At 47.8% G+C, this 20,318-nt stretch overlaps 1 protein-coding gene across 2 annotated transcripts in view; it reads right to left on the bottom strand.

The window, feature by feature from the left end:
* The window catches only part of lrba (LPS-responsive vesicle trafficking, beach and anchor containing), a 156,765-nt gene that overhangs the window by 131,487 nt on the left and 4,960 nt on the right, over positions 1–20,318 (bottom strand). For both annotated transcript variants that reach the window (XM_072706912.1, XM_072706911.1), the window contains exons 2-9: positions 9,547–9,778; positions 8,451–8,551; positions 7,615–7,710; positions 5,467–5,588; positions 4,659–4,785; positions 3,919–4,038; positions 2,075–2,221; positions 1,064–1,261 (exon numbers count right to left, since the gene is read on the bottom strand). In XM_072706912.1, coding sequence (XP_072563013.1) covers positions 1,064–1,261; positions 2,075–2,221; positions 3,919–4,038; positions 4,659–4,785; positions 5,467–5,588; positions 7,615–7,710; positions 8,451–8,551; positions 9,547–9,778 — 1,143 coding nt within the window. The remainder of the gene's footprint in view (positions 1–1,063; positions 1,262–2,074; positions 2,222–3,918; positions 4,039–4,658; positions 4,786–5,466; positions 5,589–7,614; positions 7,711–8,450; positions 8,552–9,546; positions 9,779–20,318) is intronic.

The following is a 20,318-nucleotide window of genomic DNA, read 5'->3' on the forward strand; positions in this document are numbered from 1 at the left end:
GGCACAATGTAAAGGAAAATAATGATGGAAAGTTTAGAATGGACATGGACTGAAGCAGCAGAGGTATGGAGGAGAAATGATAAATAAATATCACAGAAAAATAAAGAGCACAGGAAACAGTGCAGGAACAGTGCAGATGGCAAATGCTGGTGGATGGCAGAGTCAGCGTATGACAAGAGCACAGATCCGCCTGGAACCTGACACCCTCGCTGCGCAGTAATAAAGCAGCCATGCGCAGGCGCACCGCAGTCAGATATTAACCATTAACTGTGCAGCCGCAGAAGCTGATGGAGCGTTACGGCGTTAGGTTTTGGGAAGTCTAATTGCTGCCTAAGTCTGCATAGTTCTGAGCTCGGTGCAATTTATCTGCCTTGTCATTCCTCTTGCTAGTGTGGGAGAGAGGGAGGGAGCAGGAGGAGGAGGAACCGGAGGAAGGAACAGCAGAGCAGAGGACACACGCCTGTTAAACAAACGTGGCAGTAAGCTAATATGCAGCCTCTGCACTGCGATGAGTGAGGTCACTGTGAGGAACATGAAGATTCATGCTGAACAAGCAGAGCAGATGATTCGGCCCGCCAGAGGCTGACAATGTCCTCCACATGGACGTCCAATCAAGCGACGGCTCTGGCAGACCATCTCAATAAAAATAATGAACGCCGCCTTGAAGGCGAGCTAACCATAACGACGCCTGACAACACAGAGACTCCTTGCGGTTCAGTTTCATATAAAATTCATCCCAGGAAGCAGCCTACAAGACGAGCATCACGGCTAATTTCCCAACCAAGCTGTAAATGTTTATTACAGTGACCCGACCGTTTTTTTTAAATCCGTTTATGAGCTCTACATTTTAATTAGACATGCAGGTAACGAGATAAACCTTCGGAGCTCATTACTGAGCTCATCACCGTCAGCTCTCAAACTGGCCCAGCTATAGGCCGCCACGAAACAGAACAGGCATACCATGGGAGGCTGGAGCAACAGAGGGGGAGGAGCTACTGGGGAAGGTGGGAGGGGCAGGACAGGGTCATGGGTGGAGTCAGGGGCGGGGTTAATGGGATCCAACCTGCAGCATGAGGGCATGTGGAGAGTGCACGAAGATGGAGGGGTTGTCCTTGGGGGAGGACTCCAGGCAGAGCTGGCCGTCGGTGGCACGTGGGTTGTAGGTGAAGGCCATGCAGCCGGACAGCTTGCCATCGTACAGGAGCATCTTATGGTGCTCGGCGAAGAGGAGGTCGCTCTCTGCCTTGTATTTGAAGGTGCCCTGCAGGCGAAAGGCGGGGGGACATGCAGTCGGTGACCTCACACAGTCACGGCCTTAAAGGCACAAGCCTGAGGGTGAACGTACACATCAGGGGAGTGACATCAGGAATACTGAACACACAGCAAAGACTGCAGTGAGTATGAATCACTCTCTACTTACATATTCACAACAGTTTTGCATATTACCCATCATTCCCTTTTCCCAGTTATGGGACAATAAAAAAAAAAAAACACTATACCTGCTACCTGATTCCAGGATGACAGATCAGGATTAGGTTTGCAAGTTCTACAAATGCTTACTAGGCCCAGAGTGGTGGTTTCCTAAATGGTAGTGATTAAAATCCCTGCTTAACAACCCCGTACTTCAATTACTTAAAGTAAAACGAGCCCTTTCTGTATTTTTGCCTGCTCTTTTTTTTTCCTAGGTTGTTATGATCTAACCGTTTCGCAAACAAAGTTGTGTTGCCAAGAATAATACATGTGAAAGTATTTTAATGCTCATGATCTTGGATGCTTTTAGAGTACTAAACGTTTTTAGGAGTAGCTTCATGAGAAACAACATTCACAGCATCTCGGTACTCTGGGTGCATGTGAACTTCCTTCGGTGACTCATCGTAACGTTTCACAGTGACGACAGGAAACCTTGCTAACCCACCCCAGTGTCAAATGACAACCACACGAGTACCTGCTCACTTGTTCAGCACCCTTTGCGGATTCGTCTTGCAGCAGATGTGTGACGTAATTTATTGTTCGCATCACTTGGAGCCCGCTAGCGTGTTAGCGACGGTTAGCAGGACGCCTCGCTCGCTGGTACCTTGTAGCCGGGCCCGAGCTGATAAATCGCCAGGATCTGTGCGGCGTTGAGGCCTTCGCTGAACAGGTAGACCGCGCCCATCTGGCCACAGAAGACCCGATTGGAGTCCGCTGTCTCCGAGGAACCCAGGAAGCACTTATCAAAAGTCTGGAAGAGGAGGAAAGGTGTGCTGATGAGCAGGGTCCGAGCAGAGAGCTTTACACAGAGTGCTCATCGCCTCAGTAAGTACAGCAGTGAAGCTTTCCCTAATACTGCGACAGTGATGACAGGCTGCCCTCAAGCGTCGCGCTCTTGATGTTAGTGTTCAGACTCTACAAGAGAACTGAGCAGACATGTAATGCAGGGGAAGGGACAGCCTCCTATATGAATCCAACATACCTTTGACAGAGAAATTACCATTTATTAAAGAAGCCCCACACTGACTGTAATAATGCAGTACATTCTAGTCAGACTGCTGCATCTCCAGAATAAACCTGGTCGACAAGCTGAGCCCGTCCGCATGCCGACATCCCCGTGACTTACAGACTGTCCCTTGCGAGTGGAAGCCTTCGCGTAACCAAATGGACAGCGAATCTTCCTCGCTTTAATAGACTGGCCCACGCGGTCGAGCAAAACAACAAACGCACGCCGGCGAGTTTGGACAGCGTTAGAGGGATGGTCTCAGGCACAGCTGAGGGCTGCAGTTTGCTTCCGATTGCTGCACTAAATATCCAGCTGCATAATGGAGGGGAAAACTCCGTGCTCTGCAAGTCACCTTTATAAGTGTGTCTAAGCAAATAAATAACGGCACTCTGCTTCATCTGTCGGCAAGGCAGTGAGAAGTGGTTCAGTTACCAGGACGCTATGACCGTGCACAAGGCCCGTGGCACTTTAATACCACTGTAGAGGTTCTCAAGTCTGGCCATTGGATTTCCATGACAACACAAGTTGTTTAATGAGGCTTGAGGTTAAGATTTGAGTGGATGTGGCCACAGGCTAAGCATGTAACTGGAGGGGCACACCTAAAACCTACCCGGGGCACAGAAGGGAGGGGTTCCTTTGACAACTGGGGGGGGGGGGGGGGGGGGGAGTGTCCTAACTGATCGCTAGAGCAGACGTGATAAAAGTACTGAACTGGCGGGGAGGGGGGGTGCAGATCTGGAATGTGTCAACTGCACCAGTGAGCAAAGCGATGCAAGCTGGTGAACTTAAGCAAAACAAACTTTAGGCGAATAGCTAAGTATAACGGGCTGAGTTTCACTGCTGTAATAATATAATAAGCCAGCCTGCCAGCACAATATTAGACAAGCAGAACAAAGTCTGAAGTATGACATCCAACCATATTGTTTATCCAAGAAAAGGCTGTGAGGAGCCTAATGCCAACCTGGCCAACAGCAGAGGGCACTAGGGGACAGCATGGGATGGTATGCCAGTCTTAGGGTGCACACACACACACACACACACACACACACACACACACACACACACACACACACACACACACACACAAACACCACACACACACACACAAACAGACACGCGCGCATACACACACACACGCATACACAGACAGACAGACAGACAATGATAGTTCAAATGGGTAATTCAGGTCCCCAGTTAAGTACTCTGTGACTAGAATCAACTGATTGGTTGAAACAACATCTTGGCCTGGACTTTTATTTGCTGGAGCTGAATTACCCACCTCTGACACACACAGACACTGGAAAATTCAGAGATGACAGCTTGCATAGCATTGCAGCAGATGGAAAACACACAACAGATCTTAGACAAATCAGCAAAAAGGTACAAGTCTCATTATTCCTGGATGCAACCTTCCTACACAGACACCCGACTGTGATACTTACATCACTGGTGTTGACAAACCAGGTGATCTCGCCGTAGGATGCCAACTCTCCATTGACATAGCAGCTGATCTCGCTGTTCTTCCAGCGATTGTAGATGTGAACGATCGTCACCATGTACCACTGAAAAACACAAATACTCGCAACATAAATCACACCAACACATTGGGCTGTGCTCAAAAGCCCAGCGTAACCCTGCCTCTCCGTAACTCTTGTTAAATCGAGAGTGTCGACTTAATCACAACAGTCATGTCAAACTGCTTTGCAGGGTCAGACTCCTACCCCAGGAAAATTGGTTATTTCAATTCCAGAACACTCGCAGAGAATCGTAAATGGAACGCCTAAGAGCAGAATACATCCTGGGATCTTAAGAACTCTTTTTCCCCTCCAAACATAACAAATGACAGCCCCGAACCGAGAATAATAGACCCTAAATTGGCCATTCACACCCTGAGCATAGGGTTGTCTGCAGGTGCTCGAATCAAGCTCAGTTCGGCTCAATTCCACTCCGTCTGTTATTGCACAATAACTGGCTGCCAGGCACAATATTCTAAATTAAAAAGGGCATATATGTATTTCATGGCCATTTAAAATATTTTCACACATTTCCACAGCTAGGTGTTTCATTAAAACAACTTGGGTTAAGTATATTAATCAGAAATACAGCAATCAGGCCATAGTTACATATCTGATCAGGGAACATTTGCACCTAATTTCACACAGGCATCGGTCTAGACACCCACCTTCTGGGGCTTGAAGTCATACTTCACACAGTGCTGGAAGCCTTTGCCTTTGGACTTGAGCGAGGTCACGATCAGACAGCCCCCGACAAAGTGGGCGGAGTAGCCCAGACCCTTGCTGGTCCGAAAGCTGGCAGGGAGGCACGTTTCAGTGTTAAGGCTGGCCCAGAGGGGGCAGCCCGAGACGTCCCACCCGCTCACAGTGGGACACAGGCACGTTTAACAGAGACAGATAAAAAAAATCCACAATCCAGTTTTCTGTAAATTAAATTTTTGGCAAAAATTAACTTGCTGCCTGAAAATGGGCCAAAGCAGGCCTGATTTACTACCCTCTAGCAAGGTTTAAACAAAATCAGTGATCACAGAGGTAGGGCTTCTACACCAGGCAGCTGTGGTCCTTAGTTCCAGGCCTTGAAGATCTTAGTATCAAGCCTCACTCAGCTCCACTCTTCAAGCCTTTAGGTCCAACATCAAGCAGTTAGCAGCTCCCGTCTTTAGTTTCCAGATCCTGCGGAGCCTGCTACAGGCTACTCCCTGGCATCTCACGCTATCGCTTAGAAACAGGAAAAATTTATCATGGCTGATCATCTCTGTAATGCAAGGATTCTGAATAGAAAGGGACACTAATCTCATCAGATCTGGAGAACGCAGGATCGCATAAAACAGCAATGATGCTGCAGGGTGCCCACAAGCCTAAAAAGAACAAAAATCTACCAATTGAACTGGAGAGAAACGGCACATGACTCTGGTCACATGACTGCAACTCAGGGACACCAGCTCCCAGTGTTGAACTGGGGACCCTGACACTTACCAGTACAGGTAAGGCTTGTCCTTATCGACGTTGATGTTGTTTATGGGGTCCATACGTATCCAGGTGTGAAAGGTGAAGCCGTTCTGGTACGGCCACTTTGCGATGGGTGGGAGAGCGATCGCCTGGGGGGGGGTAAACATGGCGTCAACAAACACCGTCATCCTACAGGAAATCCCAGGACAGATGGTACGCTCATAAATGCATGTATGTCAAGGATCAAGGATGTTAAAATCGTGGACTTAAAGCCTGGGGATTGGCTGGGTCAAGCCCAAGGTCTGAGTGTCATTGGTCAGGATTTAAAAAATAAAAAATAAAAAAAAAAGACGAGTAACCTGTCAAAACAGCGCTATATGAGGTAAAATCACTGGCCTTGAGGCTCCAGCATTTTGGACAAAACATCACAAGCACCGCTAATTACTGCTAACTACAGGGAACCTTCAGAGGAAAATTCACATGCGACCAGGAAGAAACATGAAGGGCACAGGGGCTTGGAGCTGAAAGCAGAGTCACACCCCACATTTGAACAGTCGCTCATCACCATCATCATCATCATCATCATCCTCCCCCGCTGATAATGCCAGTTTCTTCCATCCACTTGTTTTACTCCCCTTTACTGGCTCTTTCCTGATCCCCATCTGCGCTGACACCATTTTGAATCATGCATTGTTTTCCCATTATCATCAGTGTGCTGTTTCACACGCATCCTGTGTGTGTGTGTGGGGGGGGGGAGCGGGCGTGCCATTTCCAGGCCAGTCAGGAAACATGGCTGAGAAGCATACTCCCCCCTCCCTCTTACTTCCTGGCAGAGACAGGAACCCCCCTTCCCCCACCAGTCCCCTCACACAGGATGCCACAGACAGAGGTATTCCCAGTCACACAACCCCGCCACACAGAAACAGTGCACCGTGGTTAGTCTACTGCCCAGACGAGCCTGAAGAAACAATATCAGCACAAATGGTCCAGAAATAAGGCTTTAGGAAGCACAGCACGTTAGCTTACCGGCAACAAGATTTCCATATTCCGTCACTGGCTACCTAACAAAAAGCATCATTTTCTGTTCCCCAGCTGTGTCCCCATGCAGCTGATTTTCAGTACTGCCAAAGCAAAATCTGCACTTTGCACGGGGAGACACACCGAGGAAAGGCTGCCTCTGAATGCGCCGGTTTCCCCTCTCGTCACGGTGTTCATGGCAGCCATCCCATTTGGCCAACATCACCCATCTCCTCGCCCTCAAACCTTTTGGGGGCGACGGCTCTCTCAGAATCGACACTCGATCAAGATCCAATCAACAGCCTATTTCTGCACAGATTGTCATTGCCTGTAACAGCCCTGTTATGACCGGAGTGACACAGCCAGCTAAATTAACAGCTAAGGAGGCCGACGGTATCAGCTGTTAAACTGGCTAGTTCAGGGGTCTCCTGCAGAGGAGAAGATTACAAATTTCAAGGCCCTGCCCTCATTTCACTCACACTGACAGAAAAAGGATGTTTGTCTTTTTTTTTTTTTTTTTTAAATCACAACAGGTGAAATCCCAGGGAGACTGAGCCTATTATTGGCACCTCCAGGCTCCAGTTGTGATGCTCATCTGCTTCCTTGCAGTGAGGACAAGCTGTTTCTCGATGTCCATTCAGTGGATGAGAAATGGTGAAACAATCTCTGCTATGTTTTTTTGCACTGGGAAGGTCATCAGCTTCAGACCAGCGTTAAGTCTTATCACATTTAAAACGTGACTTAAGCTTCAGCTTAGGGAGCTACAGGCTTACTTTGGGGTGGGATTACAAATGCAAGCCTTGCAGGGGAGTTCAGAGACACGCACACGGGCACGCTTGTTACCATGACGATGGAATCTGGCAATGCGAGCCTGACTTCATGCACTAGTTTCAGCCATAAACAGAGGCAGAGATAAGGTAACTAGGCTAGCATCTGTCAGCTGGTGCACAGCTGTGAGAGAAATTCACGGCCATTCCACATGACATCCAGATGGTGGTATGGGTAACATTAGCCAGTCTGCGGCCTTGCTGTGCCCTTCTCCTATCAACCCAAGCCAACGCTGTGTCAGTGTAGATGACTTCAAATGATCAAAGCCACCCTGGTAATTTCAAGAGCAACCACCAAGAAAGATAGAGGAGTTTCGAGAAGCACACTCACCGCTGCCGTCTTCCCCGGGAAGCTGAAGAACGAGTCCGGGCCGCTGTGCTGGGCCATTGACTTCAGCACCGACAGCAGCTTCACAGCGTGGGGCGGCTGGGGGTGGCACAAGAGGGGAGGAGTCAGAGCACCACGCATGCACGCCCACCGTGAAACAGGCAAGCACACGGATGTTAACATCCAGAACATCTGACATGTCAGACGGCAATGACAACCTCAAAAAATGGTGGGCGTTTATGGCATGGGGTGGGAATCAAAGACGCGATGCAAGGGAGGGACTTCATCATCATCATCATCATCATCATCATCATCATCATGATTTTTACGCTTTACTGATAAATTTTTGTATAGCTCTATGATTACGTTTCCTAAATAAGCTGTTAATAACCAAACAGCTAATGGCTCAAGAAAAGCTGCGAGCGGCATAGAAGTTAAACCCAGATAATTTACTGTACATTTATTGACATAGATGCTTTATCTAAAGCAATGTACAACCCAGTAAGAGGGACAGACGGTCCCAGGAGCAGTTGATATTAAAGGGCCTTGCTCAAGGGCCCAATTGGTAACATCATTCCACTGACAGCGGGACTTGAACCAGTGACCTTCTGATCAGTAGCATGGTGTCCTAAACCAGTGAGCCACACACCATCCCTACTTTTCTATTCACAGGTATTGAGTCTCTGGGACTAATGCATCATACTGGTAACCTTATTCCACGTCCTCCCTCACCTCACCATCAGCTTGCCAGACGCGTCGCCCAAATACACACGCCGGGCAATCAGTGAACCATCACAGCAGAAACAAGCAGACATCCCATAATAGGAAGACACACATACCCACTGTCCATTCTCTCCCTGAAGCTTGCTGAAGAACAGCTTCAGTTCTTTGACCGTTATGCTGTAGCTGGCCAGCACTCCCAACATGTCGACCATCAGGTCTGTGGTGGAGAAGGAAAAACGTCAAAAGTTATGTCTGAAAAGGCGCTTCGCACTTAAAGGTTCAACGGGAGCCAGCCTGTTTAAGAGCTTTATCTGAAGCGTCGGGCAGGATTCACAATCAAGGAGACCTGTGAAATGGGACCTTCGGGGAATAGACCTTGACCTACAGAGAGGGCACTTAGAGACACATCCAACACCCAAGATGCATTAAAACTGAGATGGGTAATTCCGAGAATGTGAAAGCAAAGGTCTGCCACCGAGGGGAGTCGCTTTTGACATTCCCAGCACATCTCTGACATTATACAGAGACTGGTCGATGTCTCCATGCACCCTGAGGTAGGATGAGGAACGTCGAGAGGGCTCTAGGATGGGTGGTTTACATGAAGTATAATTCCTATATAGCCATTAGCAGAGGTGGATAGTTCAGGTCCAGAAAATAAAAATCCAGACCAAGATTTTGTTTCAACCACCCAGTACAGTCACAGTGTATTCAACTGGTTGGTTGAAACAAAATCTTGATCTGGATTTTTACATTCTGGAACTGAACTATCCACCTCTGGCTGTGATTAGGGTTATCTGGGGTGCAGAGCTGCTGAAAGCAAGGTGGACTGGATACCCCTCCTACCTCCGATGACTTTTGGACCAATTGCAACAATTTTTATTTAGGAAAGTGCAAGAGACGACAACCCCTCTGCCCCCGGAGCAGTCAGATCATGTGACACAACCCATGTCAGAAGGCAGCACCAACCGGCAATGGCAGCAGCTCAAGAAGGCCCAGTCTGTCCCAGACAGAGGTTTCCACTGGGTGAGTTTGTTGCTTACTGGCTCACCACTGTCTCCTCCTCACCACTGGGAAATATCAACCCCAATTTAAAGCATAGTAAGAGATTTGATGATAACCAATCTGGCGAGGCCCCTGCCATACTTCCCAGGGAGTCACATCCCAGCAGGTCAGTTTGTGAAATGGGAGAAGGGGCCGTAGCAGAAGACCAACCTGCGATCATGTTCTCCGTCTTGTCGATGCGTGTCAGCACCATCTCGATGAGGCCGACCTCGGTGCACGCCTGTAGGTTGCGGACGCTCTTCTTCAGGATGGCCGTGAAGATGCTCCACACCTCTGCCTGGCAGGTAGGCTCACAGCGGTCCAGCAGCTCCACCATGCACCCGATGCTGTCCACCTCCTGGATGATGAAGTTCATCTCCAGGTCAAAATGGCCTCCCACCAGCTAGGAAGGGAGAGGAGAAAAGGGGACCGCCAGGTTACAATATGCCCTGAGAGCGGCAGCAGTGCTAGGGAAAGATTAGCAAACATGCCCCCCCCTGCCCCCTGCCCCCTCCCCCCAACCACACACACACACACACACACACCATTGCCCCACAACAAACCCCGCGGCATCCCCAACACACCACAAAACATTACCAATGGTACCTGACATTTGTACTGACCCACTTTCCAAAAAAACTGAACAAACCTTGAAAAAACAAGGCCAGGTTGAAAACAGAGCTAGATCACCCACAGAGATCTGCAATACAGACAGTGAAATGACCACACTGACAGTCTCCCAGGATCTCTGCCAGGTCCTAATCAGGATAGCCATACCCAAACCAATGAGCCACAAAAGGATTTTTCAAACAACATCTGCTTCTCTGATGCCCTGAAGCATCACCGAGGAACAAAAGCCCATGAACAGATGCCGGTCTTGTGTTCCCATAGCCATTCGCTACTTGGAAGGTTCTCACTCGGAACCAAAACAAGGAATGATCTAAAATTCAATTACGGGAGCCTGGCACTCCTGACCCTTTAAATGAAGCCATGATAAGTGCAACTAAACATACCATGAGTATAAGTGAGAACCCCATAAGTATCTCATATGACAAATACCTTCCCACAATGGATTATCTAATGCTTTGTAGGGGGTGTACGGCTCAGCGTGTTGGGATGCTGTGCCGGGGTTTGAAAGATGGGCAGATGGAATCCCAGGGCCGGCAGAGTGGTGTCACCATTGGGCCCCTAAGCAAAGCCCTTAACCCCCAACTATTCCAGGCACTGGCTAAACCCGCTTTCTTAAAAATGTACATCGCCTGCACCTGCTAAATTAAATGTAAATGTTTTGTGTGTCAATCCACTTTCGCTATCAAACTGGCATTTACATCACAAATGTATACGCCTCACTTCTTCTGACACACAAACAAGGCCTTTCACCAAGTCCTGTCTCCAGTACTCCTCTTTGCGCAAAACAAATATGGACACGCACACCAGTCCGAAGCTCATACCACTCAGACGTCGAACATGAGCCAGGGATAGGAGGTGGAGGGCAGGGAACGGCAGAAGATAGTTCAAAAAAAAAAAAAAAAAACACAACGCTTGTGAGTGAGAATATATAACATTAGCTATAAAATGTCAAGGTTTGTCACTGTTTAATAGTTTGATGTCACTCTTATGATTGACCCTGGCCTGACAGAGGATGGCATGAAAGCAACAATGCTGTCAGCAGAATTAATTTTGTCAGTTACTGGCTTCAGATCGACATGAAGGTGACGGGCCTGAAGAATGATTGCCGTCCCCAGCAATCAGGAAGGCGGCGGAAACAATTTGGTCGGAGGTCTGCAGGAAAATAAATCCCTTTCGGTCTGACAGCAAAGTGTGTTATCGGGGGGGAGGAGCAGTGATTGGCAGGAGGTGAGATGCATACAGTTACTCCTCCGGCAGGAAGTCAGACAGCCACTGGGGCCAGCAGATTATAGCTTGGGCGGGGGGGCACCAAAAAGATCCAAACATTAAACCTCAAATGTATAAATAAAACACCCCACTGAAAATAATCTCCCCCTCAAATACCCCAGCCGGTTTTCTGAGCGCACCCAGACGGCATTCATAAATCGCCGGTGACTGGTCCCATTTGCATTTCCAGGCCATGATTACGGCGGGAGCCGCTCGCTCGGTGGTGCTGACGCGGCCTGCCGGCACAGCCACCCGCTGATTTATGGCAGTGACACGCTCACAGAGTCAGAAATCCATCACGTTCGGACGGCCACTGGAAAAGCGGCACGGGCCGAGGCGGGGACCGTGACATGGGTGCTGTCCCTGAAGCCATCCCGTCGGGAAAGGACGGAAGCCACAGCCACTTCGCATTACATCCTCCACTCCAACCTTGCTTGTTATTTACCCACAAGCTTAAGGACAATACACCCCCCGCCCCAGCAGTCCAACGACAGGCATTTCAGTTAATCCAATTTACTCAGGCTCTTGGGGGCACGCCTGTACAGAGTACATGGTCCACAAGAGCAGAAGGCCAAACCCCCACAAGGTCGGCTCTGCAGTGCTTGCTGCTTCACATGGGGGGGGAGGGGATGGTCGACGCACGGCGCCTCCCCGTCACTGCTTCCCCACTGGAAACATTCATTACACAGATTTTATCAAAGAGTGACCTTTTCAGAGGACTTCACCGGAGAAGTTAGGCACCGAGCCGAGAGAGACAGGCGGGCCAATGGCCGCCACCTTCACAGCATGCCCGGTTCCTGAGCTTCCGCCTTGCCTGCTAATGCTAAGGATCTGCACACTCCGCAATTTCCCATGCTCCTGCATGTGCTGTACCGCAGCGGAGTCATTATGGGGACTGGAACCCGTAACTTCCTGGTGATTGCGACCTATTCCCTTGGCAGCAGGACTGCCTGCCGCCCTGTAAACACAGTCTCGGGTTTCCACTTTCTGCTTTTAAGCACTGAGGGAGTGGCTCTAATTACCAGCTGGGGCAGCCCAGGAGGGTACGGCCTTGTTGCAATGACGCGGCGATGATGAGGACGCCATCTTAGGGGGCCCCAACACAAACAGATCACCTGAGCAATTGCACTAAGGCACTAAGCAGTCTCCCTTCTCCTTGATTTAATTATGTCACCTCCCAGCTGAGTTCTTCCTAACCATCACACTGACCTGAAGTCTCCCTCAGTTGCTCCCAGCTATTTTAGGTCCGGATTAAATATTATCTGTGGGATAAGCAGCTTAATTACATCGTGGATAGAACTACATTGATTCCTGCTGCCGGGCATTGAACAAAGAAATGGATCAACTCAGCTTTCACAGAGACCATTCAGACCTAAAGGTTAATTAAGAAAGACAGTAACAATAGGAACTCATAAATAAAAACTGACTGACTAACACAACGGCATTCAAAACCATTGCTGCCACCCACTAAGACAATCAAGAGAGTATTCAGACTTCTTAAGTAGTTCAGTTTCATCCCAATTATAATACATCAGCTATCGATCCGTCTCTGGTGAATAATTAGCTTGTTTCACACAGTAAGAACAGATTTGGGACAAAAAACAAATTAAAATCCTTTCTCAACAACGCCGAATGTTTGAGGGCACTGACAATTTGATAACCACGAACGACAACAAAGCAACAATCTAATACGATGGTATAAATATCCAAATTCAGAGTCACTCTGACACAGCCACAACTTAGTGTGTCACTTTAAACCCTACAGGCACGGTTTAGATGTTTTAAATCCTATGCAGATCCTTAGCTAATGTGTCACCAAAAGACGGCTTGCATACATCTGGCAGGGATAAGACCAGCTGCTATGCTATCAGTGTGAACACCGCAGATTTTCTCAGCTTATTACAACCCAGCGCTAGAGGAGGAAAACATCATCAATTATCATTTTTTATATTTCCACAAAAACAAAGGCAAGGCTAACGAATTTCTTCAAGAATACGTTAAACGTATTTTGGAAGCATATCATATATGGGCAATTCTACAGCGGCGGTAATTCCGTTACCAAAATGTCATGCATTGGGTGAAGGGTGCAACCCATTATGCAGTATAATTTGATATTTGGGATAAATCAGCAGAGAACTGATGGCACTTCAAGCAAAAAAAGTCAGTTCCTTTCAAACTGTAGCCATATTCCACTGTAATTCTGCTACTGTAGAACTAGCCACAGGCATAAACTCTGGTACTTTAATGATCACACATCCTAATCATCAAATGAGTAGCGCATATAATTACTAAAATTAATTGTAGAAGTACAGAGTCAAAACATCTCATTTGAATTGAGTGAGCTAGTTAAAAGCTTTTACGACACATTTTTACCTCCAGCAAACTTTGGTAGCTGTTAAACACCTCCATTTTTCATCCACAAAACAAATCACTCCACGAATAGACCAAAAGAATCACGACCGGCCCGTATCCGGTCCGCGCATCTATGGTAACCCAACCCCCCCCCCACCCTGTTAAAACAGCAAAGAAGAAGAGGTTTTTGGCGAACTCTTCACACAACCGCAAACGTGTGTGTCATGTGGGATATCCCACGTCACAGCCGATGTCTCCAACCCCCCACTTTTCTCCTTCATTCCCCAGCAGCAGCTCTTTGTTGCAGCCGTCACCGGATCCGTTTTAGGAAAAGCTAGCCGGCCAGCTCACCGGGCGATGCGGTAAATTAATAATGTCAGTGTACCAGTTAGATAAATAAGGCTGCTCCACCACGAAGTGGGCTGGAAGTGAGCAGACAACCGCAGGGGGGTCACGTTAGAGACCAGCACTCAGCCAGGCACTAGGCCAGGGCAGGAAAAGGCCCAGTTGTAGTGGGCAGGGTCCAAGACTGGCGGTACTGCTGGATTGCCCATCACAGTCAGCATTAAATTACCTGAGCTTCCCAAAGGCAGTAAGTACTAAATAACGCAAAGTGACCTTCACCAGCATAAATCCCAGCGGGCTGTGGAGGACTCCAGGTGACTGGGTGTGGGTTTATGTCTCATTGCCAGGGCCCACACTATTAAATGCCCATCTCTCACTCCCATAAAGGCAATGTGATTAACCTCTGCAGCAAACACCCTTTGAAGCCTAATTCCCGGGCAGGCTGTCAGACAGCATTTAATACCAGCGACTGTGGCATCTGCTCAGGGTGCTCTCTGTACCCGTCTGTGGCCTGAGGAAACAGCGGCAAAGACAGTAGAAGTGTCAAGATCATTCTACATATACAGCATGTGCATGCAACTACATCCTTGATGGAGAACCGGTTTTTGCAAGAACACACCTGCTATTTTTAATTTTTTTTTAAACCGCTGCCTAAGGAATGCCGAGTAACGAGACTCCCTTGGCCTTGAAAGTGAGTTTACTTTTAAATTAGTTTTACCTCTACACCAATACAGCTGGAGATGAGTGCCGCATATTACAATTTAATTTATTTTCATCATGAAAATCTTTCAATTATGCACAGACCTAAATAGCCATCCTAAGGCAGCCTGACTGTTCAAAAAGTCAATTATAGACCAACTACACTTAACCGACTGAGGAATAGCTTTATACAAGCTGGCTTGTTTAACCCGACTGCAGAGACTACCATTAAAATGTCAACTAAAGCAATTCAAACAGCGTACTTAAACAAGCCCATTCAAAACCCCTCTTTAAGAAAGCTTATTCCAAACAGTTCAATAAGCCAGCCCTAGTCTACAAAAGGCTCAAAAACCAACAATCGCTAAAGAACACATGAACACACAAGTAAGCCCATCTGAACACAGTGACAAAATGTAGGAGTTAACCACAGCATGGGGAACCGGCATGGAAAATAGCAACCTCCAGTTCCCAATCTTCATCCCATTCATATGCTACCAAACCCTTACGTCCTGCAACTGCTTGCATCATCAGGGATTTTACTAAATCCTGCTACCACCATACTTATACATAAATGTATCATCACGATGAGCAGAACTGGGACAGTGTGTGGCTTAATGAGTTAGGACTCTGTGCCTGTAACTCCTAGGCTGCCGCTTCAAATCCCAGGGCCAGCAGACTGGTGCTGCCATTGGATCTATCAGTAAGGCCCAAACTGCTAAATACCCAGTGCTGCATGCTAGCTGACCCTGCACTCAGATCCCAAGCGTTGCTGTCACGCATATTGCATACATAAGGATATGTACCATTCCCTGGGCTTTCCCCAGTTCTGCATCAATGAGTTTTGCTAACTGCAAAAGCAGAATGCTCCAAGCCCTATCGAGCGACCAGCCTCCACATGACTGAGGAAGGAGAAGTGAAGCAATAAACAGAGGCGAAGCTCCACAGAGGAGGCGGCATCGTATGCATCCGTGTTGGTAGGGGAGAGATTAAAAAGAATACAATTTGCTCAATCAAAGCTTCAGAATATTACTCAAGGCTGACAAGAACATTAACCAGAACAATAAAGCATGTGCTGTCAAGAGACTGGAAGTGGGCTGAATCAGAAGACCGCCCAGGCCTGATGTGAGGGAATATGAGGGCCGGCTCAGAAGACCTCCCAGCCTGATGCGAGGCAGTATGAGACCAGGCTCAAAAGACCGCCTGGCCTGACACAAGGCAGCATGACGGCCGGCTCAGAAGACCTCCCAGCCTGATGCGAGGCAGTATGAGACCAGGCTCAAAAGACCGCCTGACCTGACACAAGGCAGCATGACGGCTGGCTCAGAAGACCTCCCAGCCTGATGCGAGGCAGTATGAGACCAGGCTCAAAAGACCACCTGGCCTGACACAAGGCAGTATGACGGCTGGCTCAGAAGACCTCCCAGCCTGATGCAAGGCAGTATGAGACCAGGCTCAAAAGACCGCCTGACCTGACACAAGGCAGCATGACGGCTGGCTCAGAAGAGGCCAATCTTCCTGCTATTTACTACCGTCTTGTGCTTTGCTATAAATACTTACTTTCAGAAATCTAGAGTTAATTAGCAAAAAAACTTGCCTCAATTGGGCAGTTACTTCAGTTTTAATAAACCTGATCTGTTTTTCTGTCAAAATCTGAGATAATCAGCTTTTGGGGATGTGTTTCAATAAAGCTAGCACACTTTTCCCCCTTCAAATCATTCATAAATATATATTTGCGGTGCCCTATGCTACCTGAGGATCTAGGGCCCCCAGCATCCCTGACTGGGATAAGCAGGGTTAGATGATGGACAGATATCTCCGAGTTACCATGGAAAATAAAAGAATTTAGCACATTATTTTTTTATTTACAGAATTCAATTTTATACAGATGTAATTTTAAATTGATGTATTTTCATTATCAAAGAGCACTAAGCTAATTGACAGGCAATTAAGTTTAACACTCCTGAATGTTTATCTCATGCAATACTAACTGAAATGACTCATTTCACATTAATTTTGTTTCATCAATCATTCAGAGCCCATATTTTGTGTCAGGCAAATACACAAGTCTCCAGGGAGGCACAACAGACCGTTATCTTAATCAAACATGGATTCCGCTCGTATTCACCAATGCAGTCGCTATTTTCACCACTTTTACTTGAGTGAACATATAAGCAAATATTACTTCCCCCACATTATTAAATATCAGCCCACTCTCCGGTGAAAGGTGGCAAATTTAGGTCCACAAGGGTCAACGATATAACCACTACCAGGACACAGAGGGGTATCAGTGAGTGGAAAGCACCACCCTCCATTTAGTGGGGCACACCCTAAGTGTTGGCCCACAAATCCCCAAGTGGGAGGGACTGAGGGGGAAATCGAGTAACTAAACCTAAACATTCAACTGTGGCCTCCAAGCTGTGAGAGAGAGAGAGAGAGAACTATTGTAAGGTTGTAGTTCTCAGCAACCTTCTCCAAAAGGAATGGAGGAACTCCAGAAGAAAATGTGGCCCATTAAAATGGCATCCTGAAGAACTATGGAACCCCAGCCAGCCTCCCATATCTCTCTCTCTCTCTCTCACACACACACACACACGTTCAAATCACGAACAAAAGTCTGCTCTCTCTGCCACATTTCCGATCACGCGCGGGGGCCCTGAAACGTCACGATGGTAATTTCCAAAAGAGCAGTGGTGCTACGGCGGCACCCACAGGAGCAGCAGGGCCATGTAGAGAAATAATGGTGCTCTGTTTAGCACAAAGGCAGACACTGTTCTGCCCGGCGTCGTAATAAGATGACAAACTGTAGGCGTTCCTTCTTCCAGCCCAGTTCAACAACAGACACAGTATACAGGTACATACATATGGGCAGTGGTGGCTTAACGGTTAGGGAAGCGCACTTGTAATTGAAAGATTGCAGGTTCGAATCCCCAACCAGCAAGGCACCACTGAGGTATCCAGAGCAAGGTACAGCCCCCAAGCACTGCTCCCCGGGCGCTGAATTAGCTGCCCCCTGCTGTCATGGTGTCACATATGGGTTTAACGCAGAGGACACGTTTCGTTGTTGTGCACTGTGTGCTGTGGTGTGTCAACAATGATCACTGATAACTAAATAAAGATATATTTTGCATGACACAGGGGAAAACAATATTCATTATGTGTGTGTGTGTGTGTCTGTGTGGGCTAACAACCCAGCTACAGTCAGATCCTAGCAACAGCACTTAGCTCGGGGCAAGCGACGCCCCTTCCAATTAGAGGCGGAACATGGCGGACATTAGCACCAGGCTGATGTCGTCCTCCAAACGTAGTGCGGCAGCACGGCACGCACAGATACCACACGGCCAGGGAAGCCTTGAGGTGACTTCATATACATTTTCCGTTCTCGGAACCCTAACTGCAGGCTCTGGTTGCTTTTCTGACAAATGTCAGCACCTATCCCTGAAAAGTAGGAGCTGCATGCATCATCAGTTACTGCCGAGCTCGGCCACAGCGAGGCGCTACACAGAACTTCAGATTTAACGCCATCTGCTTGTCCTTCCATTGTTTTCGTTTCACATTAACAAGCGCAACAGCCAGCTTGCTGTTTACATAAGACCGTTGACAGATTTTCTTAGTGTCCCTTTTTTTTTTTTTTTTAAGCCAGACGGCCAGCAGGATTTGCATATCTCCATGAAAGGGTCAACAGAACCATGTCAAAGGTTGCTCTCCCCAAGGTGTGGCCTTCACTCACACACATTTCTAGCAAATTCTTAGACAGTTCCACTGTCTTCAAGGCCACACCCCAGTAAAAAATTCCTGAAGAGGTTTCCTGGAGTCTGCAAATCTGTAAACTGGGACACCCCCCCTCTTCAACATTTGGCAGACTAGTCAGTTTCTGTCACCTGTTATTATGGGAAACAGACATCCTCTTTTGATGTTACCATGTTTTTGGTTTATTCTTTTACCTAATCTACTTACAGGTGGATTTCCCCAGAATGCTCAACTACCACAGTAAGACCTTATAATGGTTATAAAGATCCTAGTGGTAACATTAACTAGGTAAACAGACCTTGATATCAGCACAGATCCAGGGTCAGTCGCTAAGGGCCCGGTTTACCTACACTGGGTTGCCATGGTACAACAGCATGTGATGCAGAGTCTCAGGAGAGCACTCCACAATGGCTCCATGAAGCAGGGACAACAACCTCTCGTAGCACCGATCATGAAAGGCAACCTAATGTGGCAGGGAAGAGGAAACGCAACCGCAGGGCCACCAAAAAAATAATTTGCCTCGCTATGATTTATCCCCCACCCACCCACCCACCCACCCACCCACCAAGATGAAGTAGGAGTTTAGAACAGCAAGTTCACATGATGAACAGTTTGGCTCAGCCACCCCCATAACTCGGTAACCCCACGTGTGGTTTCCATGTCAGCATCACTGGAAATCGCACCAGGTAGCTCACAGCGGCACAGAGGAAAAGTGCACATGGCTGCATGCCCGCGCTTCACAAGGAATGATAATCAGCAGTATCATTTGTAACAGGCGTGCACATGAAATGAAATTGCGGGCAAGATGCACGTCATGGTCGGTGGCTCTTCTGAAGGGGGGGTGGGGTGTCTTTTTTACCAGAACCATCAAGGGCACAGATACAAACAGTAAGGTGGAAGACGTGCGTGACAGAAACACGTGGCACAAATCACAGAAAACTGAGCGATTTGCTGTTAGTCAGAGCTGGAAAGGCGTGATGAATTATCTCCACTGATGTCACGCTGCAGAAAAGCATTAACGACTGCTTAGGTTCCTCGGCTTCTCCCAAAATCAATCAGCGTTCCAGAAGTGGGCGTCCCTCCCAGGTCCGCAACCAATGCCAACTGCTACACGTGTGGCAAACTAACAGGAAGGTGGGGGCCCCTTGCAGCTAATCTACATGAAGAAATGTGCAGTGATGTCCCATACTGCCTCCTGGATCCTCATAAAAGACCATTCCCTCCCATTTAGAACAGCACTGCTATTTTTCACTACGTGTGGCAACATTACTGCCCTCTCAGAAAAATCCAAAGACAGCCTGGAGGGGAATGAGACAATGCATATTCCTGAATCCAGATGAGTACAACACCACCTGGTTCTGATGCAGCATTAATATTTACACTGGAGGGGGCTGCATCAGGAAGAGCCTAAGGAGAGACCTCATGCATGGCATGCCAGCATCAAGCAGCACATGGTCCTCAGAAAGGCCTGAGGAAGTGATGGTGTCCTGCGAATGTGCCGTGAAGGTGTGCCAGGGTCTGCTCCAAAGGTCAAGCCAGGCAAAACGTTCTGCAAGTTTGGCTGCTGCCTGTTCACCTATTTCTGCATTTTTTTTCCTTTTAATTGGGTTTAATGAAGAAAAAAACAGCAGCAACAACTGCAAGTCAGTCCAAATATATGATCTTCACTGCCAGCTACTCCATGTAAAACCGCGACATGCATTTCATGTCGCCTTTACTCACATTTTCAAAAACCGAGATCTCGCCCAACAAACCTTTGCTTTAACGGCAGGAATGCTCACCATGCAAATGACGCTGCTCTAGGACACAATTTTCAAAATGAAGCAGCTATTAATTAATGCAGTTATTAATTATTTAGTTAGCAGAGGCTTCACACTTCCAGTGTCAAACGATTTAAACTTATT

Source organism: Paramormyrops kingsleyae, chromosome 25 (assembly GCF_048594095.1).
Source record: "Paramormyrops kingsleyae isolate MSU_618 chromosome 25, PKINGS_0.4, whole genome shotgun sequence".
Lineage (NCBI taxonomy): Eukaryota > Metazoa > Chordata > Actinopteri > Osteoglossiformes > Mormyridae > Paramormyrops > Paramormyrops kingsleyae.